The 27,362-nt window shown below is 49.8% G+C and overlaps 10 protein-coding genes across 10 annotated transcripts; 7 read left to right on the top strand and 3 right to left on the bottom strand.

Moving 5' to 3' along the window:
• Positions 1 to 104: 104 nt before the first annotated feature.
• N7457_003850 (uncharacterized protein) lies at positions 105 to 3,147 on the top strand (the record flags this gene model as incomplete). Its single annotated transcript, XM_057174895.1, has 9 exons — positions 105 to 280; positions 331 to 691; positions 741 to 797; positions 846 to 948; positions 1,008 to 1,221; positions 1,270 to 1,444; positions 1,493 to 1,859; positions 1,910 to 2,220; positions 2,275 to 3,147. Coding segments are annotated over 9 exons (2,637 nt in total), but the record flags the coding sequence as incomplete, so codon positions are not given.
• A 376-nt stretch (positions 3,148 to 3,523) lies between these two features.
• Positions 3,524 to 4,219, top strand: N7457_003851 (uncharacterized protein; the record flags this gene model as incomplete). Its single annotated transcript, XM_057174896.1, has 1 exon — positions 3,524 to 4,219. One exon carries the CDS (start codon positions 3,524 to 3,526, stop codon positions 4,217 to 4,219), a length of 696 nt encoding a protein of 231 aa, XP_057031943.1.
• A 1,417-nt stretch (positions 4,220 to 5,636) lies between these two features.
• Positions 5,637 to 6,964, top strand: N7457_003852 (alkene reductase; the record flags this gene model as incomplete). The annotated part of the gene is made up of 3 exons (XM_057174897.1): positions 5,637 to 5,855; positions 5,906 to 6,236; positions 6,297 to 6,964. The coding sequence occupies 3 exons, from the start codon at positions 5,637 to 5,639 to the stop codon at positions 6,962 to 6,964; spliced, it is 1,218 nt and encodes a 405-aa protein (XP_057031944.1).
• Positions 6,965 to 7,026: 62 nt separating this feature from the next.
• N7457_003853 (uncharacterized protein) lies at positions 7,027 to 9,525 on the bottom strand (the record flags this gene model as incomplete). Its single annotated transcript, XM_057174898.1, has 3 exons — positions 7,027 to 8,843; positions 8,891 to 9,316; positions 9,369 to 9,525. The coding sequence occupies 3 exons, from the start codon at positions 9,523 to 9,525 to the stop codon at positions 7,027 to 7,029; spliced, it is 2,400 nt and encodes a 799-aa protein (XP_057031945.1).
• A 739-nt stretch (positions 9,526 to 10,264) lies between these two features.
• Positions 10,265 to 11,749, bottom strand: N7457_003854 (uncharacterized protein; the record flags this gene model as incomplete). Its single annotated transcript, XM_057174899.1, has 5 exons — positions 10,265 to 10,660; positions 10,712 to 11,253; positions 11,310 to 11,475; positions 11,526 to 11,552; positions 11,612 to 11,749. The coding sequence occupies 5 exons, from the start codon at positions 11,747 to 11,749 to the stop codon at positions 10,265 to 10,267; spliced, it is 1,269 nt and encodes a 422-aa protein (XP_057031946.1).
• Positions 11,750 to 12,205: 456 nt separating this feature from the next.
• encD (Fe(2+)/2-oxoglutarate-dependent oxygenase encD) lies at positions 12,206 to 13,352 on the top strand (the record flags this gene model as incomplete). The annotated part of the gene is made up of 2 exons (XM_057174900.1): positions 12,206 to 12,431; positions 12,478 to 13,352. 2 exons carry the CDS (start codon positions 12,206 to 12,208, stop codon positions 13,350 to 13,352), a joined length of 1,101 nt encoding a protein of 366 aa, XP_057031947.1.
• A 1,689-nt stretch (positions 13,353 to 15,041) lies between these two features.
• N7457_003856 (polysaccharide deacetylase family protein) lies at positions 15,042 to 16,158 on the top strand (the record flags this gene model as incomplete). The annotated part of the gene is made up of 4 exons (XM_057174901.1): positions 15,042 to 15,147; positions 15,202 to 15,779; positions 15,857 to 15,960; positions 16,014 to 16,158. The coding sequence occupies 4 exons, from the start codon at positions 15,042 to 15,044 to the stop codon at positions 16,156 to 16,158; spliced, it is 933 nt and encodes a 310-aa protein (XP_057031948.1).
• A 3,101-nt stretch (positions 16,159 to 19,259) lies between these two features.
• On the top strand, positions 19,260 to 20,625 carry N7457_003857 (TDT family transporter; the record flags this gene model as incomplete). The annotated part of the gene is made up of 5 exons (XM_057174902.1): positions 19,260 to 19,321; positions 19,368 to 19,736; positions 19,789 to 20,085; positions 20,150 to 20,435; positions 20,485 to 20,625. The coding sequence occupies 5 exons, from the start codon at positions 19,260 to 19,262 to the stop codon at positions 20,623 to 20,625; spliced, it is 1,155 nt and encodes a 384-aa protein (XP_057031949.1).
• A 1,006-nt stretch (positions 20,626 to 21,631) lies between these two features.
• On the top strand, positions 21,632 to 24,112 carry N7457_003858 (uncharacterized protein; the record flags this gene model as incomplete). The annotated part of the gene is made up of 1 exon (XM_057174903.1): positions 21,632 to 24,112. The coding sequence occupies one exon, from the start codon at positions 21,632 to 21,634 to the stop codon at positions 24,110 to 24,112; it is 2,481 nt and encodes an 826-aa protein (XP_057031950.1).
• Positions 24,113 to 24,645: 533 nt separating this feature from the next.
• Positions 24,646 to 27,329, bottom strand: N7457_003859 (uncharacterized protein; the record flags this gene model as incomplete). Its single annotated transcript, XM_057174904.1, has 5 exons — positions 24,646 to 25,462; positions 25,484 to 25,521; positions 25,562 to 25,935; positions 26,013 to 26,739; positions 26,808 to 27,329. 5 exons carry the CDS (start codon positions 27,327 to 27,329, stop codon positions 24,646 to 24,648), a joined length of 2,478 nt encoding a protein of 825 aa, XP_057031951.1.
• Positions 27,330 to 27,362: the final 33 nt, after the last annotated feature.

The following is a 27,362-nucleotide window of genomic DNA, read 5'->3' on the forward strand; positions in this document are numbered from 1 at the left end:
ATATCTGAGGGGTAAGGGTTTCAGTGCACAACCCAAGTTTTATCCAACGATATGTCGAGAGTGAGGATGTCCACTTTTGTCTCGAGCTGAGCTGACCTTGGTAGTTTTCACTGAAAGGACGAACAGCTCTGGTGACGGGAGGGGCCCGGGGTTGCGGGTTGGCATTTGCGCGAGGACTGGCTGAGGCCGGTGCAGATGTAGCTGTGTTCGATGTTGTTTCACCAGAGGAAGGCTTCCATGCAATTGAAAAGGACTGTGGTGTTCGAACAGCGTATTACAAGTAGGTTGGATAAGCTTCGTTGGCAGGCTTGCATCGCTAACAATAACTAGAGTGGATGTGTCTTCACAGGAATCTTTGCAAGATGGTTTTGCCAGCTTCCAGAAGGACTTTGACAATGCTCTTGATATTTGCGTGACATGTGCTGGTATCAACCGCCATATGCCCTTCCTTGAATTCACATACAAGGAGCACCATGATCTGCTTTCCATCAATGTCCTCGGAGTGTATTTCACTGCGCAACTCGCTGCAAAGCAGATGATTGCGAATAAAACGCAGCACGGGAGTATTGTTCTAGTCGCGAGTATGGCAAGTCACATTGCCGTACGCAGCCAGTTGTGTTCAGCTTATTGTGGCACAAAGGGCGCGGTCAGATCTATGTGTCCAGCGATCGCCAAAGAGATGGCAGACTATGTGAGATCGTCGCGAAGCACATTCGTGGAGACAACTAACTCTCTGCTAGGGTATCCGAGTCAATTCCATCTCTCCAGGATACGTGCGAACGGAAATGACGGCATCGGTAGGCTCCCACCTCACTCGTTGCTCCAATTGTCGGCTAATCGATCAGTTCCCTCATCTCCTGGACGGCTGGAAGTCCGAAGCCATGAACGGCCGCATCGCCGAACCCGAAGATATCATGGGTGCATGTGTGTTCCTTGCGAGTGACGCGAGTTCGTACATGACAGGGTCCGATATCGTTGTCGACGGTGGGGTGACACGATGGTGATAGGTGAAGAGTGGGGGTTGCCCCCGCATAACAGAGGTGCTGAGGATAGGAGTGTACTCCAATTTAATAAGTACAAGATAGAGAATCAATGCTTCTATGTTGCCCAGCAATCCAATTTCAAAATGTCACCAAGTGCAGAACACGAATACCGGGTTCCCCACGTTCATCATACCAGCGTGGTGGTGGTGGGTGCAGGACCATCAGGGCTGATGCTAGCGTATGTCAGAATTTTGGTTGCTTTCAGGATATACTGATAAGAGGGCAGATGTAATCTTGTTCGCTTCGGAATTGATGTGATGATCCTCGATGATCGGCCCGACAAGACATCCACAGGCAAGGCCGATGGCATGCAGCCCAAGACCATCGAGACATTCAAACAGCTGGGCCTAGCTGAGCCATTGCTTAACAATGGAGCACGGGTTTATGACATCGCCTTCTGGGTATGTCGTGTTCGTTCCAGTCCCCAGACCCCTCTGACAATTGGACAGGAGTCAACAGCCACCGAGGCACTCAGACGGACAGGCCGCAAAACCCACTACCCGAAGCACGTCGGTGCAACCGATCCATATATCTTGCTGGCCCATCAGGGAATGGTGGAGCAGGTCATGATCGACGATTTGGAGGCGAGGGGTGTGTTTGTCATGCGCAACAGCCGGTTTGTGTCAGCTGGCCGCGGTACGGATGGATCAACAAAACTGGATGTTGTCTATGTGGATAATGCCACTAATGGATTTCGCAACATCCGCGCGGACTATGTTGTGGGGTGCGACGGAGCTCGATCAAAGGTCAGACGGTTTATTCCGGATGCTGACCTAGAGGGCGAAATCACCAATGCGGCGTGGGGGGTACTAGATGGTATAGTTCTTTTCCTACATATTGGAAGAATATTCAACTCACTATATCAGGTGTCATTGATACCGACTTCCCTGATCTTTGGAGCAAGGTCGCTCTGCGGACCCATTCGGCGGGATCCATTTTGTGGATTCCGCGCGAGAGAGGCATGACTCGATTATATGTCGAGTTGAGTTCAACTGACGGAGAAAGAGTGGAAAAATCCAAGGCCACAACAGAGTATGTGATGGCACGTGCTAGGGCTGCAATGCATCCATTCAAACTGGAGTGGAAGACTGTCGAATGGTTCGGAACATACGTTGTGGGCCAGCGGGTTGCGAAACGCTTCATGAATTCAGAGGCGCAGATTTTCATTGCAGGTGATGTATGTTTCTCCTCGACCTTGCAACCTGTTCCAAAAGCCATCTAACTCGAACAGGCTGGCCACTGCCACTCAGCCTTGGCTGCTCAAGGCGCCAACACAAGTATGCACGACAGCTTTAACCTGGCGTGGAAACTAAATCTTTTTGCAAGAGGACTGGCCAAGCCCTCTCTCCTGCAGACCTATGAAGAGGAACGACAAAAGATTGCATACGATCTCATCAACTTCGATGCCGAGCATTGCAAAGCATTTGCGGCAGGCGATGAGGAGCTAGTCAAGAACTTTGACGATAACATCCGGTTTATCTCCGGTATTGGCGCTGAGTATTCTCCAGGGATGCTCACACGCACGACATCCAACAAATCACATCTTCGCCCTGGAATGCTTCAACTGCCCGCCCAATTGACTCGATATATTGATGCTAATCCAGTCGATTTTCAGCTTGACATCCCTCTACTCGGTCAGTTCAAGATCTATATTTTTGTGCCAGATGTTTGCCAGTCACAATCATCGCTGCAATACATCTGCGGACAGCTGGATGCTGTGCTCGCTAGCATCAACACGCGCGCGAATCAGTCATATGGGAAACAACCGCGGAGGCAATCTCCTTCGGACCAATTCGTCCAATCTCACCGGTACACCACTGTATCCAATGCTTTCACCTTTGCCATGGTCACACAGTCCACTCAGCGCCAGTTTGAGATCGCCGATTTACCAGAGCTACTCCAACAGAGTCGGTGGACTTTGTATGTAGACAATGTTAACAGCCCTGGCTGTACAGAGATATGGTTCGGGGAACTTGAACAGCAGACTATAGGCATCACCGTTGTGAGGCCCGATGGATATGTTGGCGCAATTGATTGCTGGGATACCAAAGATGTGGGTGAGGTAGGGGGCTGGTTGCAGGATTATTTCTCGTTCATGATGTAATAACTGATGAAAATGTGCCACCGCCATGAATCTCAAATAGCACTCGTTTATTACTCAGTTCTAGTAGTCCCAACTAAGCATCAAGATCGTACTGAGTAGTACTCAGTGAGTACATATGTTATGAAATGCTCGTTCTGCCAAGAAATATCAATAAGCAAATCCGTCTTCCGCCTTCCCAATTGGTAAATTAGCTAAACCGAATTAGGTCGAAGCGAGGCGAGCATTTCATCCTTAGCTGAATCCCTCTATCAAACACTTAGGAAGAGATGTTCGGTTAATTCGGGGTGGGGTGGGTGAGAGGGTTGTTTTCTCCTGTTGCACTATTTACAACAACCCGGCCTAATTGACGGATGATGATAACCGAAGACCATACAACATGGAGCATCTACCAAAAGAAGTGCTCATAGATATCGCAAAATACATCCGGAAGGGACGCTTCGCTACAAAAACATTGCATTCCTTGACCTTGTGCTCTCGACAAATGCATACAGTATTTCAACCTGAACTTTATTCTCACATCTCCCCTGACTGGTCTATCTATTGGATTCGTTTGATCATACACCTCTGGAGTCATCCTGAGCTGGCTAATCAAGTGCGACATTTGCAGGCGGTTTGGTCGACCTGTGGACATGGGTTCTGGTATGAATTCGACGAGGAAGAATTTGTCGGATTTATCGATTATGCCTTGGACAAGATATTCGAAGCGGAGGAAAAGAAACTCAGATCCAAATGGAGAAAGCATCTGCTTCTTCCGTGCGAAGAGGCGTGGATGGGTTTACTTCTAGTCCGCTTGCCACATCTGCACACAATCGAGTTCAGCTACGTGGACTCCAAGTTCGTGTCAGATATTTTGCGCAAGGCAGCACAGCGCCAGCGACCCTTTCATCAGACCCCTCCATTTCCACATCTGCGAGAGGTTATAGTCGCTGTCCCGGAAGGACATGGATCTGTCGATGCGGAAATTCTCACGCCATTCTTCTATTTCCCTGCGGTTCGAAACATTCAGGGCGGAGCAGTTTGCGAGTGCATCTCAGACGAAACCGACAAAATGCCCCTGGATATCCGCCATTAATCACGTCCGATTCGAAAAATCACAATTCCAGAAGCATATTTGTGCCGCGGTATGCTCGATTGGCTCGCAGCAAGCACGGAACTCGAGCATGTTGCACTTGTGCTTTCAAGCGACCAAGATGTCCATTTATTACCAGAGAAATTCCTGTTCAAAGCTCCACAGTTTCGAAATGCTCTCCTTCCTTTCACAGGGACGCTCAAGACCCTTCACATAGAAGCCGATCACGTTTTCGATGGTCATTGGGAAAGCAATATTGCAGACCACGCTGGGCCGTTTGGGTCTCTAAGGGAATTTTCTGTCCTCGAGAATCTACGGATGCGATATTTCCAGCTCTTCCGACTGTTCACTCCCCGTTCACATCCCAGGAGGACGTATCGGCTCGTGGACATACTTCCCTTCTCGCTTAAGAGTCTGGAAATTCTGGAAATCGAGAAGCATCATTATGCTGAATTGCTGTTAAGCCTTGTACAACTGATGCAATACCGCGTTTATTTTTCTCGGCTTGAGCAAATAACGCTTGTTATGAAGCATGTGGACACGCGACTGGAGAGCTTTTTGACACATACACGCGGAGCGGCTGGTATTGACTTCAAGGTGAAGACCCACGTCTCCAGATGGTCGAGAGATTTCGGTGTAAAGACAGGATTAGCATAGTCAAACATGGATAGCACCTGGGCAACCTCCGCAGTATCAATTCATTTGGATATGGTGCATTTGCTTACTTCTACGTCAACTAAACGCCCTATGTACTTCATTTTCATTCTCTCTTTGGAGTATCTACAGTCCCGATGCTCGCACTTGTAAATAGAGGCGCATATGGATGTATCAACGGAACTGGCAGGGCATCCTGACATCTTCGATAGGAGGCTTAGATATACTACAACAGCTGACCGCAGCTCTCCCATAGTGGTCAATGATCTTTCTAGGATCTTTTCAACAAACCGTACACGAATAGGATAAACATAAGACAAGTCCATTTTCATCTGATCGTGTTAAGCTTTTCTATTTGTGTAATTACCATGAAATATTCCAATATCTTCTACCATGGCTTGTAACAGCTTCTGAACCCTTTAGCGAGAAGTACGCTAAAAGGGAAATGATTCTCAATGTCGGAGATATTACTAAGTAAGGAATTATAGCTGGAGATTCTAGAGGATTGAACATCTATCAACTGGATTCTCAGAATGATTCCCCCACGCACAGCTATTGTTGGAGGGTGGGGGACCCTGTACAGTGGGGGTCGGGATGCCTCATTCTTGACAGTCGATCCTCCATGCTTTATCCCACTGTTCAAATCACACCATTAATCCCACTCCAGGAGAGAGGTTTATGAAATAACATTGCCACTATTGGCTATAAATACTCCCCCAAGCAATGTACATACGAGATAGACGAAATTTGATTATATACATCCACAATGGGCTCAATCGCACTCTCCGACCCTCTGTTCGAATCCGTTCGCCTGGGAGCTTTGACTCTCAAGCATCGTGTAGTGCTGGCACCATGCACACGGATGCGAGCGACCAAGGAGTCCGAGGGCGTGTACGTCCCCAATGATCTCAATGTCGAGTATTATTCTCAGCGCGCCTCGGAAGGAGGCTTTATGTTGACGGAGGCAACTCCGATTAGCAGACTTGTATGTACACCGCGCAGTGCATGAGGTTTTCTCTCGACTGATTTCCCCAGGCTGCTGGTTATCCAGGTGTGCCTGGCATATTTACTGCCTCTCAGATCGCCGGCTGGAAGAAAGTCACAGATGCCGTGCATGGGAAGGGTGCGTTTATTTACTGTCAATTGTGGCACGTTGGCCGCGCTACCGTTTCCTCATTGCTGGAGGGAAAGGACGTTCTTGGGGCGAGTGATATTCCCATCAGCGGAAACGCACTCGATGGATCCGAGTACGCAGCTTCGCCACCCCGGCCTATGACGGTCGAGGAGATCCAAGAAACAGTGCAGGAGTATGTTTCTGCCGCACAAAGAGCGCGTGAGGCAGGTTTCTATGGTGTTGAGGTGCATGGTACGCGAAAAAAAAAATTACTATACTGACTTCGGCTATTTGCTGGTGCTAATTGATCAGGCGCAAACGGATACCTACTCGACCAATTCCTGCACGACAATGTCAACACCCGCACTGATGAGTACGGCGGCAGCATTGAAAACAGATCTCGCATCATCCTAGAGGTACTGCAAGCTGTCAGCGCTGGGATCGGAGCCGACCGGGTTGGTATCCGTCTATCCCCATACAATTATTTCCAAGATACACGCGACTCCAACCCCAACGCTCACTGGGCCAAGTTATGCTCCTTGATCGCGGGACTCCCAGAGGAGTCGCGGCCCGCTTATGTGCATATGGTCGAGCCTCGATTCGACGAGGTGATGGACGAAACGTCCAAGATTGACTCTCTAGCCACGGACAGGCCATCATTGGACGTGTTCCGACCGACGCTGAAGAAAGGAGGGATTTCATTTTTGGCGGCCGGAAACTTCAATCCGGAGAATGTGGGGGCTAAGCTCGTCAGCAATGGTGCAGATGCTGTTGTGTTTGGTCGTTATTTCATCTCGAACCCGGATCTGCCACGGCGGTTGAAGGAGGGTTTGCCCCTGACTCCGTATGATCGCACGACGTTCTATGGCGCCGATCCTGCCGAAAAGGGATATATCGACTATCCTTTCCATAGCAAATATATACGGGGTAGAGACACTGTCATTGTTGAGATTCGGATCAACATGTCGGATTTTGGGTAAACTACATATTGACTATCAAATACAAAGACTATTATGACAATCGCACCAAAACCTTCATAGCATCATGCACAACCGCCCATCGGACAGTCGCGAGTTGTTTCGCCATCGCCGCTGCTAGAGGACGTGGACAGTATCTTCCCGATAGCAAGCCGGTCAGTGAGGCTGGGGCAATTCGTCAACATGACAATCAGCGAAGAGGGATCAGTGTTGACGCGGTTCTCATCGGACGCAGGATTTGGCCCACGATGGAAAACCCAGCACGCCAACGTGCATAAATACAAACACCAGGGGAAATGGAACGAATCTGCCTGGTCCCAGTCATGTAGACTCAACACTGCATCTTGAAGCAAAGAAGCAGCTTGGCGGGCGGCTGCACAGGATCCCTCAGACTCCTCTTGGAGCCATCTGGTAATATTCCGCAGCGACCGTGCCTGATCGGCCTCAGTCACTGTCCGCCCTAGGATTTGACTCGCGCCGGCGACGATTTGTAAATCGAGCACCTCGACATTCAACGCAAGGTACGCAGCATGATAAAAAGCATACCCCGAGATCTTCAGTCCAGTAAACTGCCGGGGGCTAGCCGTCTGGGCAAGCTTGATGGCAAGACAGTCCGCGTCGAAATCGACTTTCCACAGATCGTAAGACCGACCCATACGCGGTGTCCACGCTCCAACGCGCTCAGGTGTCTCCGACCGAAGCGTCGTTTGATCGCGGCGTTTCAAGTCTGCGGATACAGACATCAATCCGTGCAGGATAACGATTCGAGCAAATACATTGAGATCTCGAGGCCTAACCACAGCGGATGGGGTGATATATCCTTTCAAAACTGTAAGGAAAGGTTTATTTTCTTCACGGAAGGCATACTGCGACCACTCTCTCGCCGACGAAGCGTCCCAGGCAGCATTGCTACACGGCAAAGAAGATCTGATCTCAAAGGCCGACATACAAAGTGACTGTGAGAATAGCACTGCATGCTGCGTATCCCACATGAAACAGTGTATCGCGACTCTCTTCCGTTGTTCCTCCTCCATGGCCTGGTGCCACATTTCGTCCAAGTCGCCCGACGGGTCCAAGCCGGATAAGTCTCGGATGCCACAACAGTTGCTGCGACGAATCATTTTAATCAGTACGCAGTGGAATAGCTGTGCGCGTTCTCGCTGCTTTGGTCCTGCGCGCATCTTTCCGAAACAGTCTATCAAAAGCATTGTCTGCAGGACCCAGAGATCTGCCTGCGGTGAGAACTCTGGGTGGCATAGTAGATTACTGCGTAGGACATCGTGCACTTCTACTGCTAGCTGGTGTGCCTCCCGGGTACCGTATGTCGCACCCATGAAGAGCATCGAGGCGAGGAATACTGGTGGTGCTATATCTGGATCGAAGGTATGCCGGTGGACGAGTGGGTATGTTGTGTTAAAACGATTGAAGAACATATCGCAGTATCCTTGGAGCGCAGAGAGGGTCAGAAGGGGCGAGTCGGCGACCATGCGGTTCCTATCGATGCTTGTTGGATGTGCCTGCGCCACTATGGCAAGGATTCCCTGACGCGCATCTTCGGATATCATTGGTAAGCTTGTTGGAGGATTAGGATCCAACGCCGCAGCACCGGCCATCCAATCCAAATCTGGAAGACTAGGGAGTGCAGGGGAGTTGGTTTGTCCAAATGCTTCGCCTCTGTCCAATATCGATGCCATGAGTAGGGCTGAGGGACCATCGTATTTTTCGGTTGATTCCGCGGGTTGTGGTTCAAATTGTTCTAGAATAGGCGCCGTATCAAATCCAACAGGAAGATTGAATTGACGAAAAGCGTCGTCCAGCGAGGAAACATCGAATAGCCAGTTGTAATTGCAAGTCGCTGCGAATGGAAGATTGAAGTCGGTTGCTAGTGAGTTTAGTACACAGATCATGACCAGCTGACGCAAAACATACCAGTATCCATCCCAAAGTAATCCCCTATTCCATTGAGCTCAACGCCGAACGACCCATCCGCGGCGTCGAATTGCCCAGGCATAGGCTCAACATACGGTTCAAACGATCCAGCGGGAACCAACGAGGCTAAAAATGGATCTGTGTCATCTATAGAAATTGACGTCGGGTCTGTACCCGAGCCAGGTGGTGACAAGGGAATCCCACTATGATAGTACTCATCTTCCTCGGGAGGTTCCTGGCTCGAGCTATTCGCCGAGGTCGGAGACCGAGCTGCAGAGGCGACTCTCAATTCTCGCTGCGATGGACGCACGACAATCGATCCATCCTCAGCTCTCCTGATTCTTTTTCTTGTCTTCAAAGTTCCCTGTCCAGGACCCCCAGCTTCGATATCTCGCTTTGTATGGCGCTCCAAATGTCGTGCCATACCTCGTCAGCAACTCGATCTAACCAGCAGAGCAACATCAGCTTGTCAGCTTACCTAGCAGATCTGCGCGCTGAAAGTGAACAGAACAACGCCCACATGTGTGCCCATCGCGCGCCTGCTCGTGGTTGAGGGCATGGCGACGCAGGTGTTCTGCGCGGGTGAAGCTTTTGGCACAGCCATGGTGTTGACAGGGGTAATTTTTGGGCTTCATAATGACAGATCTGGGCATTTTCCAGGAGCTCAACCCTGGTTGGAGCCATCCCAGCCTATGTAAGTATACTCTTGAATTATCATTCGGGGTAAAGGCCGATGTCAACTGATAGGAATGCGGGGACGAGGCTGGCACTAAGGGCTGATTGGTATGGATATCCTTTGATATGATGCGTATCGAAGGAGCTTAGTGTTTCTTAGTGTCTTTGTAAATCGTGATCCAGTAAGGTGTCTTGGATTTGTCTCTTATACCGGGGGAATACGGGTGTTGGGGCTGTTCTCCAATACTCCAGGGGCTTCCCCAAGCTAAACGGCAAATTGATTCCAGGGGCCTCAAATTGGTGGATCTCGGCGTATTATAAGATGCGCTGTTAGGCAGAGTTTACTAAGGGCTACTACCTCGTTAATGAGAACGAACGACAAAACAATCGCGAAACAGAATCATTGATCTCCTCTGGGGTTGCTTGACATTATGAACCACCCGGATATTTCGCCAGTGAATCAAGGAAAGTATCTCCAATTCGGACTCTTTTCCCCCTCCTGGAACTGACTGGTATCTGTTTGGTTTTCTCTGAGGGCTACCCCCTGTTTGCGATCTCGGCGGTAATTTTCCATGCGCATCCAGCCCCCTAATCCGAGAACAAGCACAATACAGACAGCATTGCAACAACAAGTCGCAATGAGAGTTGGAAGATACCTATTCATATTAGCGGTGTCCAATGTTTCGCCAGTATGAATTCTCACTTGGGTGCATATTGAGTCCGGAAGGTACCCGCGCTCAAAACTCCAGCGAAATTGCCCAGACCGACGAAGAACCCAGTATTCGCCGCTCGAGAGTTCTCATGGACGTTATTGTTGTTGTGCCATGCATGGACGAGACAGGACGGGATATAGGCTCCTGCGGCCATCAGGAAACACGCGAAGTATGCAATTCCCTTGTTGTTCTGCACATCGATGGCGATCAGGATAATCATGCCGATCAATGAGACCATCAACGAAAATACAATATGGAGCGTCCTCTCGCGGAAATAGTCGGACGACTTAGCCACACACAGCAGGAATGCAGCGCCTACGAGATTTGGGGCAACGGTCCAAAGATTCGTCTTGATCACGGAGTATCCCAATCGTTGAACAATCTGGTCTTGTTAGTCGGCTCGTTCTCCCAATACACGGGATGCGAAACTCACGAGAGGGGAGAAGTTCATTGCGGTCGCATATGCAACAGGATATGTGAACGTGATGAGGCACCATACTGGGAATTTCCAGTCGTTCCATGACCGAAAACAGTCCTTGAGGTTGAATGGCGTATCTACCTCTGACGAGGTATCGCGGAGCAAACGTGCGTTCGCTGCCGCTTTCTCTCTTGCACTCAGGAACCAGGCTGTTTGCGCCCCATCAGGTAACAGGAAGTAGGCGACAATACCGGTAATAAGTGTCATTGAGCCTTCGATGATGAACAGCCACTGCCATCCTTTGACCACCGGGTGGTCTATCTGGAATGCACCAAATGAGATAAGCCCACTGAATGCCGAGGCCAAAACGGCAAAAGATTGCATGATAGCGAGGCGAAATCCCATCTCCCCGCGGGTATAGAACAACGTCAGATAAAATGTAGCTCCCGCGAAGAATCCCGCCTCGAAAACACCAAGGATGATTCTTATGGCAAGGAGATCACCGAAGCCTTTGGCAGCACATTGGGAGAGTGCTAAAATACCCCAAACCACAGACACTTTATGATATATGTCAGTCACAGATATCCACAGGATTCAAATTCGAATGCCTCACTGAAAGATAGCATGAGTCTGCCTGAAAACCTTTTGATCAACAGATTCCATGGCAGGTCAAACAACCCAAATGGAATGTAGAAGAGGAGAATTAACAGTGAGTAATCATCTCCCTTCAAGTTCAAATCCTTGTCGAGGCCGTCTGTTTTCGCATTTGCCAAATTGCTCTAATATGATTGTGAGCATTTTCCGAGTAGCCAGTAGCCACATCACTCACCCGATCCATGCAGTCGAAAAAGTACATCTAGAAGATGAAGAAACCGTTAATGATTGTTTTCATGGCACCACTCTATACTGGCATACCAAACATAGCGTAGGAAGCACGATGAAATCAATCTTCTTGACAAATGACTTCTCGGCCTCGGGGTCTGTATACGTAGTGGTTTCGCCCAAATGTACCTCGGGGTCAGACACTTTCTCAATTGATTTTGATTCGGTCATAATGAAAGTCTTATTAGTCTGCTCGAATCTCTAGCGCGGAGACTACTGGACGGGCTTCTTATATACAGGATGCCCCCGTATACTCAACGCCTTACACAACATTCCAACCCCTTGGTTCACATTCGTGCCGATATCACACAAACGGCCACCGCGAGGACACGACCAATAGGCATATCTCTAGGCAAAATAGGCTTTCTACTTTTGATGACTTCCTTGTGTCTTCCCCGCACGTTCTTATCGTGAAACGCGACATCAACCCCCATCTTCGAAACGTCCCGGTCCCTACCCCCATCCTTCATACAATATGGTAGAGCTCCAGTTGGAGTGAAGATCTCGGACTTCTGTGCGAGTTTGATTCTTCTTGGAGTTTCCGGTGTTGAAATGCAGGGAAATATATACTTGCGACAATGTCGACTAACAAGTACAACCATCAATCATCTATCTACTCAATCCAAGATGGCTCCTCCAACAGCACCACCTATTCTGGATTTCTCACCCTTCTACGGAGGGGATAGCGCTGCCAAATCGAAATTGATTGAAGAGGTACGCAAATGTTGCCACTACAACGGCTTCTTCCAAATCACCGGCCATCGCGTGCCACTGGACCTGCAGCGCCGTGTCATGGATTGCTCTAGACGATTTTTCGATCTTCCTCTAGAGGAAAAGCTCAAAATCGACAAGCGTAAGTTATCTACTCACCCGAATTTGGCATAATACTGACTCGATAGAAAACAATTCATTCAACAGGGGCTACGAACTACTCCGATCGCAAATGTTAGAGGTGGGCACCGGGCCCGAGCTAAAGGAAGGTCTATACATCGGCGAAGAAATCCCAGAAGGTCATCCATACTTTTTGGAGAAGAAGTTGAACAGTGGCCCCAATCAATGGCCTCCTACAGTTCCCAACAAGCAAGAATTCCAGGAAACGACTATGCAATACTATCACGCGGTGTTTGATCTGGCGAAAGATGTCTTGGGTGTTATTGCCCAGACATTAGGTGTCGAATCAACCTTCTTCGACCCCCTCACAGCCGGCGCCGTCGCAACAATGCGATATCTGCACTACCCCGCCCAGCCCGAAGATACAGATGAGAAGCTGAATCGAGGCATCGGGGCGCATACCGACTTCGGATGCATTACTCTTCTTCTCCAGGATGATGTCGATGGCTTGCAAGTCCTCGATGCACCATCAGGACAATGGCTAGACGTAAGTAGCAGGGTGTACATGTCGAAGCCTTCCACTGAGAACATGCACCAGGTCAAACCAGTCCCGGGTGCCTATGTCGTGAACCTGGGTGACCTTTTCATGCGCATGGCGAACGACAAATATAAATCCAACACTCATCGCGTGATTAACAAATCTGGGAAGGAGCGATACTCGATTCCGTTCTTCTTCAGTGGAAACCCAGACTATGTATGCGAGTGCTTGCCGAACTGTCGTGAGGAGGGTGAGGCTGCCAAGTATGGCCCTACCACTGTGCAAGATATGGTGACGGTGTCCTATAAGGAGAGTTATGGTCGCGCCGAGAAATTCAAGAAAGAATCCACTTTGAATAGGGTGGAGGTTGCACCGACGAGCGTTATTGCGGCAATTGGAGCTTAGTTTCACTTGTATTGCAATGCACTTAATTGATTTGCGTGCGTTTTGCCAAAATGTCCCATGTTGGTGTGCATTTGAGGACATAGTCTCGACAGCGTGGGAATGAATTTCTATTTTATCCAATCAGAGTCCTTCAATGATATGTAAAAGCAAGATCCCAAGTACACTCCAAATAATAGAGAACTACTCAGTTCTCTGCGTGTCAGTCAAAGAGGATACTAAAAAAGAACTAACCCCATATAAGGAATTAAGCCATCAGCGGTACATACCTACCGTTGCATAATAGAAAGCGAGATGCATGGACTTGGCTCCCGAAATAAGATCGAAAGGGCAGGCTAGAAATAGTCTGATGGGATAATTTGGATAATTTGGATAAACAACTTTCATGTAGAGTGATGCACCTAATTAGGAAGTTCCGTGAAAATGTCTCCCCATTCGTATGGGCAGGGCGGGCCTCATAGACCGGCATACGGCGAATGATAACCCAGGGCACATAACAATTTCTTTTTCAATCCGGTCAGCTAGATGATTGCCGTCGTCAATAGTGGCAATCATGTCTGCCGGGTATCTAGACTTCTTTTGTCTGGCTTTGAACTATTTCCTTGCTCCTCAATGTTGTATATATTTTAGGTTACTTCCTCCGTTGGGCGTACAATGTATCCAAAATTGTCGATCAATGCCTCGATGGTCAATTCTATCCCGTGCAATCCGAACAAACTGACCTGGCGTGTATGCGATTCTGATTATTATGGGGACGGGTTATCGGATCTGCCACACTGTCGCCAAAAGTGGGGGATCTGAAGGGGTGGAAAGGACCCTGCAGAGTATGTTTCTCTTTCCGATATGGAAGTTAGTTACTGATTTGAGAAATCCCTGCAGTTCTGTCTGACGAAATAAAAACGTGTATGCACCTGCTTGGTGCGAGAACTATCGGCGATCTTGGGCCTGAGCATGTATTTTTTCTCTTATGTGATGGTTTGGTGCTTTATATTAATCCTGAACAGGTTAACACAGCTATATTACAGCAGCAGATATATGGGGGTCCCGAGCTTGTTGAAAGGGAAACTTTGAATAGGACGAGAACTTCTATATTCTTTGCTAGAAAGCTGCTAGAAGCATTCTTGATTTCCTTGAAACCAGCATATTTACCCTCCGTCAAGATCAATTTTTTATGTTTATTCATTGGCCAGTTGGGTTAATTACAGGGTATTCAGTAGCGGCTAACACAGTTAAATGGCTAGAATACTAGTAGCGACTCAATTGCTCTCAGCTCAGGCTCCAAATTGGATGCTACACCCTGCACTTATGTCTCTGAATCCCTTCGTTCCAGGATCTCAAAGTTGCAAGCTAAATTTCTGAGACAGAATAGAGACTAGGCCAAATGACAGAACAGCAGCAGACCATGGGCATGAGATCAAATCATCTATTCACCAAGATTAACTGCTTTCCCTCTACAAAACATCGATATCGCCAATCGGAGAAAATGCGACCAAAAGTTGCGCAGGACCACCCCACCTTTGTCACGATGCATGGGGGTTTGCTGCTCCAATTATTTAAACCGCGGAACCCGCTACGCTCATTCTTCGCAACTCTGGTTCTCTCTTTTCACTTCGTTACCCATTCAACCTCGGAAGTATTCATTATATATTCCATCGACCCAGCCTCAGGAATCACTAATCCATCTCAAGCACCATGGGCAAAAAGCGAGTTCTTGTTGGCTACGGCGTTGACATTGACGCAGTAGCCGGCTGGCTGGGATTATACGGGGGGGAAGACAGCGTGAGCGACATCAGTCGAGGTAAACGCATCACTACAACGGATCATTGATCATACACTAACAATCACTCAATAGGTCTATGGGCCGGCCACATCGGCACCCCCCGCGTACTCAAATTGTTCGACAAGTACAACATCAAAGCAACCTGGTTCATCCCAGGCCACAGTCTAGGAACCTTCCCGGAAGAATGCGCCATGGTTCGCGACGCCGGACACGAGATCGGTCTACACGGGTACTCTCACGAGAACCCCTCCAGTCTATCCGGGGAACAACAGCGTGATATCCTGGATAAAACATACAAGATGCTGACTGATTTCTGTGGCAAGCCGCCGCGAGGAATCGTCGCGCCGTGGTGGGAGGCCAGTGCAGAGATGGTGGATTTGTTGCTTGCATATGGGATCGAGTATGATCATTCCATGTCGCATGAGGATTGTCAGATGTATTGGCTGCGGACGGGGGATACGTGGTCGAAGATTGATTACACGCAGAAAGCGGAGACGTGGATGAAGCCGCTTGTAAAAGGGAATATGACGGGACTGGTGGAGATTCCTGGGAGTTGGTATATTGATGATTTGCCGCCGATGATGTTCATCAAGAATTCGGCGAATAGTCATGGGTGGGTGAATCCGCGGGATGTGGAGGATATTTGGAAGGTGAGTACTCTGACTGTTTTTTTTTTTTTTTTTTTTTTTTTTCCAAGGGGAGAGCTAACGGGGTCCTGCTTGATCAGGATCACTTTGATTATTTCTATCGGGAATATGATGAGTTTGTCTTCCCTATGACTATTCATCCGGATGTTTCTGGTCGGCCTCACGTCTTACTTATGCATGAAAGGTGTGTTTCATCGCTACAAATCATTGGTCAGTGATCTAATGGAATATATACAGAATCATCGAGTATATCAATAGCCACGAGGGAGTCGAGTGGGTTACATTCGAACAAATGGCCGACGAATTCAAAAGTAAGAATCAGCCACCCGCAGGGGCAATAATGCCGGCTGCTCCAGGGGCAGCTACAAAGACTGAAGGCTGAGTTGTGATTTTTTAAGTACTCAATCCATTTATAAATGTATCTAGTTATTTGAGTACATCGTTCCTATTGAATATACTGGCAATGTTAGGCAGGTATATCCGCCGGATACCGTATCGTATTCCACGAGAGAAGCTACTGAGCATCAGGGCATCGTGATAAAAGAAAACTGGTATTTCCCTGAAGATATCCCATCCTATTTACGATGTTTGATATGCGATATAGTTTTTGTGATCATGGGGACGGAGTGCAGCCTGTGCAAGGCCAGCAAGTAGGGCTGTGGTTGCAACGAAAGGGGGCATAATGACTGGAATGCAAAATGCAGAAGATGATACTACTAGAACAACAAGCGTGGAACTTATCCCATGTTCAATCCCGTACAAATTAGTTGCATACCCCTCGCTAGAAGGAGAGAGTTATCCATTCCCCGCAAATAGCCGGTAATTCTGTTTTCGGGATGAAGGTATATATCTGTCGGGTTATTGCCTGTAGACAACTATCCGGGGTAGCGTGGGGAAATTAGCCCGAGTAACCCCGGACCCGTCAGGGATGAGTGCATGCATGTAGTGTAATTCGGGTCGTTTATTCCGGTTTACGCTAAAGAGATGGTTTAGCAAGGAGGCTGGATTGGGAGCGAGTGCAGTAGCGTGCTGGCTAATTCGTATCTTTGCAGCTATTAGCTCAAATGTCCCTTTTAGGCAGATTTGCAGATAATAAACAGTCTTATTATACTTTTCTCGAATTTCGAGACTTTCTACTGTAGTTTAATGGAAAAAATAATATAGTCCTTTCGATGCAGAGGATGAGTCGGAAGATATCGGGGTGTTCAAGGTTCCACTTTATTTACATGTAGGCAATAGCTAGGCTTCCCCGTCGTAAAGACTGGCATTTAAGGTCTACATGTATGTAGCATGTCTACAGTGAGTCCTCTAGCGACAATGCCAAGGCTGTCATAATATTCAGACCCACAACGCCGGGCAAAACGATCACCTTCTTTTGGCATTTCCTGTTTTGTAATATGATGCACTTTGACGCTTTCTACTTTCATCCAATTGGCAAGATGGCCGAGTTGGTCTAAGGCGCACGGTTCAGGTCAACCTGATCCCGATGGTTCATAACTGTCTCCGTGTCTCGAAAGGGGCGTGGGTTCAAATCCCACTCTTGTCATATCTTTTTGTTTTTTCTATATTCTTTTTAATTATTGCCATTGTACTCTGTAGCCAGCGCTGGCACGACAACATCAGTGAGAAGAACTCAAAATTGAACATATTCTTGGTCACCCTGTTCATTTGCACTGCTGCGATCCTACTGGTTAGATCCTCCCATGGAGAGCGATGCCTCGTCCACCGCAGTTTTTGAGATGCCGAACCTGGAAATATCGATTTACTAGAACCCGGAGCTTCACAAGTAGGTAGAATTTCAGAATCTTCTGGACAACAATTGGCAATTGAGAAAACAGAAAATAATCGCTTTAACTCTACCATATCAATCGTTCCACTACGATGGATCCTATCTACGTTATATCCTGGCCAAAGAACAATCCGATCGATACTGGAATAGCAATCGCTCATCAATGCGAGAAACATACAGGCCTAGCCCATTTGCCACCGGTATGAGATGGGTACCAGGAAGGGAAGCCTACCAAGTTACATTCCCACCGAATTCGAGAACCCTGGCTGGCCATCTCCAGACCCAGCTTTTGCCCCCAATCATGTGCTGCAAGAGACCTTGCAGTCTGCGCGCGAGCTCAGCCACTATCAGTTCGAGGCAAAATGCTTGATAGAACTCATTTGCCGAGTGGAAGATCCAAACTCGCTGTTTGAGGAACTGGAGTGCCTACGGAAGACAACACAAGGGAAAAATTGGGACTGCATACAGACATATTTATCTCGATATTTGCTCGTCAATGATACAGATTCTGCTCAAAGGCTAGAAAGGCTGGCCCCAAAGAGCAGTGTATAGACCTCATTCTGCGAAATCCAGGAATGGCATCAAAAGAAGACAGAGAATACAGTCCCATCAGAAAGTTCAGATCTGCCGAGAACACTGATGCAGCTACCCTCTCTCCCACCCTTTTCAGCCCTTCAACCCAGCCCTCCGATCTGGAATAGACAATCCGGGTGAACAAAGCGCGTCCTTCCCCCAGGATATGAACAGTCTGGAACATTTTGGGATCCGCCAAGGAATACGAGATAACCACTTCCATTCTCTTAGATCTTATTAACGAAAGCCTGCTTTCAAGGCTAGCGGTCTCTATCATATCGTGCATGCGACGGTGGAGTTAGCACCCGTGCTCTAACACCGTAACTTTAGTGGTCAGAAGTCAACATGGTAGTCTTTCACAAAGCTCACCCTTCTCTGGTCCATGTAACCTTTGTCTCTGAATGCCACGTGATATTCAGACTTTCGCAAGGTACCCTATCCATACTCAACTGTTCGCACATTCGCCTTTGATGCTCGACTTCACGTGAAGTCAAGGTAGCGCGAGGACTCCGCGGAGACGGTTCAGAGATAACTCCGGATTGATCGGGTTGAATTAGTGCTCAAAGGGTCAATCTGTATACCCTTCCACTCTTGGTACTTTTGGATGTAGTGCATATATTGAGATCTAAAATTTGAGTATCAGAATTATATAGAACGGTGCTCGATTGCAATGCTCTGTTTTAGTAATCAGTTCATGACCTGACAATGTATTTTGAAATTTGATGATGACCTTCAAAATGGATAAAAGTCATGCACATTAAGAAATCCAAACAAGGACCCGGAACATATCCACAACATCAGTCCTGCAAATTTAAGCACCTAGAACGAAGATTGCACGTCGATGGCGAGATCCGCCTGAAATGTGGGGAAAGCCGGAAGTGCGGGTATCGGCCGACACCACTGTCGAGTCATACTATATACCTTCTGCTACAAGCAATTTGAGGTGTCAAACTTGGAAGGTCCAACTTAACTACACAATCCAAAGTGTTTTTTTCAGAAGGAATAACCTTAGGAAGGAACTCACTGCGAAGATGACTATCAACGAAACTCCCCCTGCATGCCTGGATGCCTCTCAATCCTCTCAATCCGCTCAATCCTCTCAACCCCAGACCTGCTCAAGGATGGAACAACCCACGAAGCACGAACAAGGGTGGAGGAGAGTGGTTCGCAACTTTACGCCCTCGTAAGTCTCAAGCCATTCGATATCGTGCATCTCTAACTCATCCCAGATGGTTCGCCGTCACTATGGGTACGGGGATTGTGTCTATCTTGCTGCATAATCTCCCCTACAACGGAGTATGGCTGTACTGGATTTCCGTGGTGATATTCGTCTTTAATGTGCTTCTCTTTGCCACGGGGTCTATCCTCACCACCCTCCGGTACTCCCTGTATCCCGAGATCTTTTTGGCTATGATCCAGCACCCCGTTCAGTCGATGTTCATCGGAACCATTCCCATGGGACTTGCAACCATCATCAATATGATTTGTCTTGTCTGTGTTCCTGCCTGGGGTTCTTGGGTGAGCTACTTTGCCTGGGGTCTGTGGATCTTTGATGCGATCATCTCGGTGATGACCGCATTGTCTTTACCTTTTATCCTGTCCGTTGGTTCTCCAATCAAATGACCATGTTCTACCGGCTAACCATTACAGAATGGCCAACGGCTCAGAGACGCACCTCTCTTCCATGACCGCCGTCTGGCTTCTTCCCATTGTCAGCTGTATTGTCGCCGCATCGTCAGGCGCCATTGTGGCCGAGGTTCTTCCTCACCCTCAACATGCGCTATGGACAGTGATCACTAGCTACGTTCTCTGGGGTATCGGGCTTCCCCTTGCATTGATGGTCATGGTAATCTATCTTCAGCGTCTGACATTGCACAAACTGCCACCCAAGGCTGTCATTGTCAGTGTATTTCTGCCCCTGGGCCCGTTGGGACAGGGTGGATACGGGTCAGTATACAAGCCTCGTCACCCCGGTTCCTCCATCGCTTGCCATACTGATGTTCTCTCATAGGATCATGAAGCTCGGGGAATGTGCGCAACGGCTCTTCCCCCAAACCGGAACCCTCGACCAGGCCTCCGGTCCCATCTTCTATGTGCTGGGGTTCTTGGTCGGATTAATCCTCTGGGCCTTTGGTCTGGTTTGGCTGTTCTTTGCCTCTGCTTCAATCGCTCGCAGCAAGACATTCCCATTTAATATCGGATGGTGGGGGTTCACATTCCCCCTGGGGGTGTTTGCCAGCAGTACTTGTCAAATAGGCAAGGAACTTCCCTCTGCGTTCTTCAATATTCTCGGCACGGTAGGCTTGAGGGTATTCCACAATCTGGGGCTCGGCTAATTGAATGCAGATCCTCTCCCTATTTGTGGTTGTATTGTGGATCATCGTGAGTATCGGCACCTTGAAAGGGGTAGTTTCCGGCAAACTTTTTTTCGCTCCCTGTTTGGCAGATCTTCGGGTCGAAGACAAGGATGCTGCGAAAGTAGCATGATATCTGCATGCTTAATTTTTGTATTATTATTATTATTTTTTGGGGTTGTACGTACGGAGTACTTCGTGTTGTACTTGTGGTGTGATTCGATTTACCAGGATGGCGGAACATAACCACCTGGGCCGATGACTGGGATCGTAGGGAGATGACCCGGGTCTTTGTACATATGTATGGAATGGATGAATATGCTAGACACTTATACTTGTATATCTGATAGTTTAATTTTTGGGATCTATCTTATCTGTTTACTCCGTATTCTGTTAAGATTCCCTTCTATTTATCTCTAATTAAGTGTTTTTTCCCTTTCTCGTTTCTGGGACGGGACTGTGTAGGGCAGAATGTGAGTGGCTACCCCCCAGATCCGCTCACGTGATGTGGAGTTGGGCAACTGAAATTTCCGCTTTTTTTTCGTTTTTTTTTATATTTTTTAATTTTAATTTTTTAAATGTTTTTTTCCTTTGCCATCGAGGATTCCAGCCCAGCGTCATCCACTTCATCTCCAATCTACTTTTGCTGGGGCCTATCATCCGTGAAAGCCTCTAGCAAATAGATTCGGACCATTTTTGCTGCCTCCCTGGATCCCCCCAGCTGGTTCCCCCTGAATCGCTTCGAGTGAGCGACCGTCGACTCATTTTCTCGAATTGCGCTGACCGACACGCCCCGGTCTCCGTAGCCGCTAATCCTGATTGGGAATCAGCTCTGGGTTGCCTTGTTGCCTGGTCTTTGTCTCTGCCTCAGGCCTCTAGGGAACAACAAACACCCGCGGACGCGGCCTCGGCGCGACTCCAGGTGGCGATCCTCCATATAGAATTATCAGCGGCGCTGGCGCGACATTGCTGACAGTCTTGGGCAATACCAACCATCTTGTATTTCACATATCCCCTCCTAAGTTAGCCTGCGATCGTTTCGACTGTCCTTGCCCTTGCATGCCTCGCGCTTGAAAGGATCTCTCTCATTGTCTGCCGCTTACGGCCAAGTGCCAGCGCAATCCTAAATTTGAGTCAAAATGATGAACTACGGTGGACACCCATTCCACTCTCAACAGCCACAGCAGCCTCAACAGCAGCAACATCAAGGTGTCCAGCCCCAGCATCCGTTGGGCCCACAGCCTCAGCGTCAGCATGCCCAGTCGCCTTTGCTAAACACGGGGCCAACGCTTCCCCAGCATGGCAGTCCATTCCCGGGCAGTAAGCCGATCTTTCGGGCACAACCCCAACAGAACTTTGCTACCACGCAGTCCCCGGATATGCGCAAGATGACTCCGACATCGGGCTCGTTAGGTGGATATCCTAGTAGCAGTTTTGGCCAATTTTCGGGGCAATTTGCAGCGCAGAGCTCCCCGGATCTCATGGCTCGGAACCCAGATCCCATGGCGTTGCAAAATATCCAACGCGGTTTCAATCCAATGGCCCACCTCAGGCCGCAGCCGGGAATGAGCCCTTCGACGGGCATCACGCATGGGCACCCTATGAATGTTCCGTCGCCGCAGCAGACCATGAATCGACTCCCTCACGCGGGCATGCAGCAGCGAGATGGTCATAATTCCGCCAGTCCGTCTATGACTAACACGTCCATGTTTGCGATGAACCAACAACGACAGGCGCAATCGCAATCGCAGCCGCAGTCGCCTCAGCAAACTCAGCAGCAGTTGCAACATCAGATTCAGCAGCAGCAGTTCCAGCAGCAACAGCAGCAAAGATTGGAGCAGCAGAAACAACTCCAGCAGCAGCGTATCGAGCAGCAGCAGCAGCAGCGCTTGGAACAACAGCAACAGCAACGTCTAGAGCAGCAACGTGCGGAACAGCAACGCTTGGAGCAACAACGCATGGAACAGCAACAGATTGAGCAGCAAAAGGAATTGGAACAGCAGAAGGCAGAAGAGCAAAAACTAATCGAGCAACAACAACGACTGGAACAACAGAAGCAGCATCAACAGCGAATGGAGCAGCAACAAAAGCAGCAGTTGGAGCAACAGAGATTGCAAAAATTGCAGCAGCAAACCCAGGCGCATAATCCATACCAACAGCAATCCCCCTTCTCCCAACATGCCCAACCTCCGTTCCATCCATCCCAATATCAGCAGCACCAAGCTCAATCCCAGCATCAATACGCTGCACACCAGCCGCAGTTCTCTCAGCCACAGCAGACCCAATTTCAGCCGTCTCCACACCATGCTCAGTTCCAGCATTACCAGCCAGGAACACACTCGACGGCCGTGCCTTCGTCGCAGCCAGCTGTTCCAGTCATTCCTACAGTTACGGAGAGCCCGGTAATGAAGACTGATGAGTCGAGCCCCACGCAGAAGAAGAAAGCTAAACCTAAGAAGGCTGCCCCGACTCAACCTCAACCTGTTCAAACTCAGCCCCAACCCCATTCTCAGCCTCAACTCAATGCCCCTCTGTCTGTTCCCAATTCTGTGCCGACACAGCCCAACGGACAGGCGCAGGTTCCTACCGTTGCAGCAACTGTGGGTGATCAGATTGCTACCCCGCCTCCGAAGCGTCGTCGCGGACGGCCTCGGAAGGAGGAAGTTGCGGCCAGGCTCGCTGCACAGGCTGCTCAAAACGGCGAGTCTATCCCGGGCGTTCAAGGGCAGGCTTCATTCACGGCAAACATGACACCGACAGTTCCAGGCTCCGCACCACATACTACAACCAAGGGCACGCCTATTTTGGGACCAGACGGTACTCCTCTGAAGCGGAAACGTGGACGTCCTCGCAAGGCCGATCAAATTGCATGGGCAGCTGCCACAGGCCAGCCCTTGCCAACACCCAAACCAAGGAAACCAGCATCAGCTAAACCGAAAGCGCCTGGGACAGGCCGACCACGTGGAAGACCTCGCAAGGCTGATGTGGCCGCTGCGGCTGCGGCTGCAGCAGCAGCCGCCGCTGCCGGCGACCAAACACAGGCAGAAGTCAATCCCCAGTTAGGCGAAGGAACAGATACAACGAGTGCATTGAAACGTGCAACGACTTCAATCGATGACGAGTCACGCAAACGGCCATGCCCAACCCCACCGCAGATGCATCAAGGCCAGCCCTTGCCGCAACAGCAGCAGAACCTTCACATGTTCCCACAGGGTCAGCCTTCGCAATCCCAGCCAGGTCAGCAGCACCTTGGCCAGCCGCAAGTTCAGCACATGCACCAACAACAGAACCAACACATGTCCTCTCAGGCTGGTTCTCACCTGCCACACAGCCAATCTCTATCCCAACAGCCCGGTCAGCCGTTGTCCATGCCACACATGCAAATGCATCACCATTCTCCTGTTCACCCCCCGCGCCCTCTCCCTCACCAACAATACCTCCAATCTCCGATGCAGCAACAGATGCAGCACCCGATGTCGTCCGAGTCCCCCGTCCACGGGATGCCAGGACAACAGCGCAGACCTCCAATCCCGCAACGAAGCCAGGCCCCTCCCCCGCCTGCCCCGCAACATGAGCACCAGCACACGTTCCAAATCCAGATGCAGCCCCAACCGACCTAGTGACTGATTATGGCGTGCAGCATTGTTTCCATTTTATCCACCATTTTTTTTCCCTGGAATGTCATCTGCGACTAGTATATTTTGACTTGAATCTTTTGACTTGAAAGAACATCGGTGTTTATATCTCCCCTTGGGTTTGCCACATGCGTTCTATTGATTGTTCTACATTTCTACATCCATGAAGCCTCGTATCAATTATTTCCGTGGGTCTGTTTACGGCGTTACGTGTGTTTGTGTCATCGGCATCTTAGGCATCTCATGTTTGTGTCTATTGTTTACTTAGCCTTGTGGAGGGTTTTTTTTCCTCTCTCTCTCTATCTCTTTCTCACATACTTAATTTCCTCGATCTAGTACATACTCGATTCCTAATCTTACTCTGTTCATCACTGCCTTCAACCACCATGATACGTAGTAGATCGATCACAGATATCGACCACACCAGGCCAAACCCGTACAACCATTGAAGCACATCAAAAGTTGATCAGATTCTCATCAAAACATAAGGCTATTTTAGTATCAACGCTCAATCGGAACTAAAAAACACCGCCTTCAAAATCCACCAACTCCTCAAACGCTTCCATACCACTCCCACTATCATGGCCATTACTCCCATTCCCATTCCCATTCCCATTCCCATTCCCATTTCCATTTCCATTCTCCCTCCCACCGTTCCCACCATCAAATCCATTCCCATTCCCCCCATTCGGCCCACAAACCTCCCCAAACGAACTCCCATCAGGCCAATCCCTCAAATCAATCCCCAACCCAGGCGCAATCCTCCTCACAATCCCATCACAGAGCACAAACGCCCTCCTCGCCGCCCGATCCACCGAAGCAGTAGTATGCAACCAAGCCACAGCCTTCCTCGTCGCCTCAATCGCCGTCCCCAGATCCGTCTCCAGCAACGGCGTCACCACACTCGGACTCGGATCCGCACACGAACAATACGACAGTCCCAGCAACAGCGCCGTCGTCGCCTGCATCAGGAAATGCAACACGCTCCACCACGGCGCTGCCCGCGCTAACCACACCATATTCGGCGTTTCCGGGAGGATGGAGATCAGCGCGCACGACGCTTGGAGACAGTGCGTTGCCATTTCGGCGCGGAGTTTCGCGCGCGCGGTTATCTCGCCGGAGGGGCGGGATTGGTGGATGTGCGTGAGACACGGTCTGCAGAGGGTGATGCGGGCGGAGTAGTAGTTCATTGCTAGCGAGACTCGTTCGCGGAGGAAGGGGGCGGAGAGGTCGTCCAGTTGGGGGTGGTTGAGGTGCCAGGGGGTTGTGTTTGGGATGGTGAATTGGTAGAAGGGGGGGTAGTTTGGCGAGCCAGCGGTCCATTTGGAAGCCGAACTTTTGGACGTGGTATTCTACCTGGCTGGGGCCTTTGCGGAGGCCTTCGATGCTGTAGACTTTGTTCATGAGGGCGTGGGTGATGAGGGTGAGGTCGACGAGGAAGTGGAAGAATAGGGATGGGCAGGGCGGGCAGGAGGTGACCCATGATGGGGAGTGTTGGGCGGGGGGTTCGAAGAGGGTGGAGCGGAGTTGGGATTCGCGGAGGGCGGGATCTTGGAGGAGACGCTTGGCGTTCGGGTGGTCGAAGGTTTCTTCTTCGCAGGGGAGTGGGGCGGGGACGGAGCAGAGGCCTTCGCCGACGCAGGAGGCTCGGCCGGTCATGGAGGTGAGGAGGTGTTCGAGGGAGTAGATGGACCACCAGAGTCGGCCGCGGGTTTCTTTGGCGGCGTCTTTGGTGCGGTCGTCTGTGAGGCGGAGATTGATTCCGAGGGAGAGGGCGGAGCGGAGGGCCATGTTGGAGAATTTGGAGGCTCTGGATTGGAAGGTGGTTAGGATGGTGATGAGGATGTGAATGGCATAGGAACGTGCCTGTTGACTTGTCCTAGACAAAGGAGGTAGACTGCCACGAGAAGCTCGAGTTGGATCTGTTGGAGATCGGTGTGTTCGAAAAGAACATTGCTGTGCAGACCGAGGTGGCGTGCCCGAGTCAGATACAGCAGATCCTCCTCTTCTCCTTGTGGCCCATCTATGAGACGGCAATAGCGGGCACCAATCGCGAAGATCATGTTCAGAATGGCCAGCCATTTCCGAGGTGGTGTCGACGCATTGGTAAAGAATTGCTGATACTGAGAAATGAAAGTCATCTTTCGAATGGCGCTGAATGTCGGATGGACATTGGTCAGATAGGCGTCGAAGTACCGGTCTGCAACTTCGCGCGGAGGCACAGCCAATGGATCGCATGGTTCAATCAACGGGATATCCAGACCGTCAAGATGATAATCCATCATAGAAGTAGGGATTTGCCTTTCCAGCGCCTGCTGCTGCTGGACAAACGCCGTATCGCGATGGCTTCCCACGTGAGATGGATTAGGCGCACCGGCAGTCGACTCTTGCGGACCCTTGATACTCACACCACTTTCCAGCTTGCGAATCCAATTGACCTCCGAGTTCTTCCCAAAGAAGCCCGCTGCACGAGTACCCTCTGTCCGATTGAGATCCTCATCGACCTGATCAATCGCATCCAGCGATCCCATCGACGTCGAGGAATCATCCGAGTCATCGTCATTTTTCATCGACGGTTTCCCACTTTTCGACTGATACACCCCAAGGCAAAACTAGTCAGAGTCTGAACTCGGGACTCGAATCTTCAGATCCGAGACTCGGGTAAGACTGACAGACTTACCTTCATCGCTTTTCGAATCCGTTTCGCAGTGGGGAGATCCACCTCCGCCTCTAATTCTCTCAGAAGCGCTTCGTACGCATCCACTCGCTTCGCCAGCGATCCCAGTCGTTTCTGGTCGCGCACTCGTTTGACATCCTCGTACGAGCATTGGTGACTGTGATATACACATTGCCCGCAGGAAGGCCGCAGCCCGTCGCATTTAATTTTACGTTGGCGACAAGGCTCGCAGGCGCGGGCTGAGCGCCGGCGCCCGTGGAGCACCGCATCGGAGGCTATTAGTCGGGGGATGGCTACCTTTGCCGCGGGCGTACTTCCTGGCCCTGGCGCTGAGGAGGATGAAGACGCGGCTGACATGTACGGTTGCGAATAGGTCTGGCCGGTCGGAGTCGGGTTTGGTGAGAAGGGAACAGGCGTTGGATAGGGCAGTTGAGGGACGTGAGGCTCATGAGTGATTGGGGGCATCCAATCGTAGTCATTGAAATTCCGGTGGTCTGCGTTGCTTTCCACTCGATGGTTGTCCATGATGCGACATGAATATACACCGTGTAAGTTGGA

The sequence above is a fragment of the Penicillium paradoxum genome (assembly GCF_028828445.1).
Source record: "Penicillium paradoxum strain IBT 22861 chromosome Unknown utg000004l_segment0_segment0, whole genome shotgun sequence".
Taxonomy (NCBI): domain Eukaryota; kingdom Fungi; phylum Ascomycota; class Eurotiomycetes; order Eurotiales; family Aspergillaceae; genus Penicillium; species Penicillium paradoxum.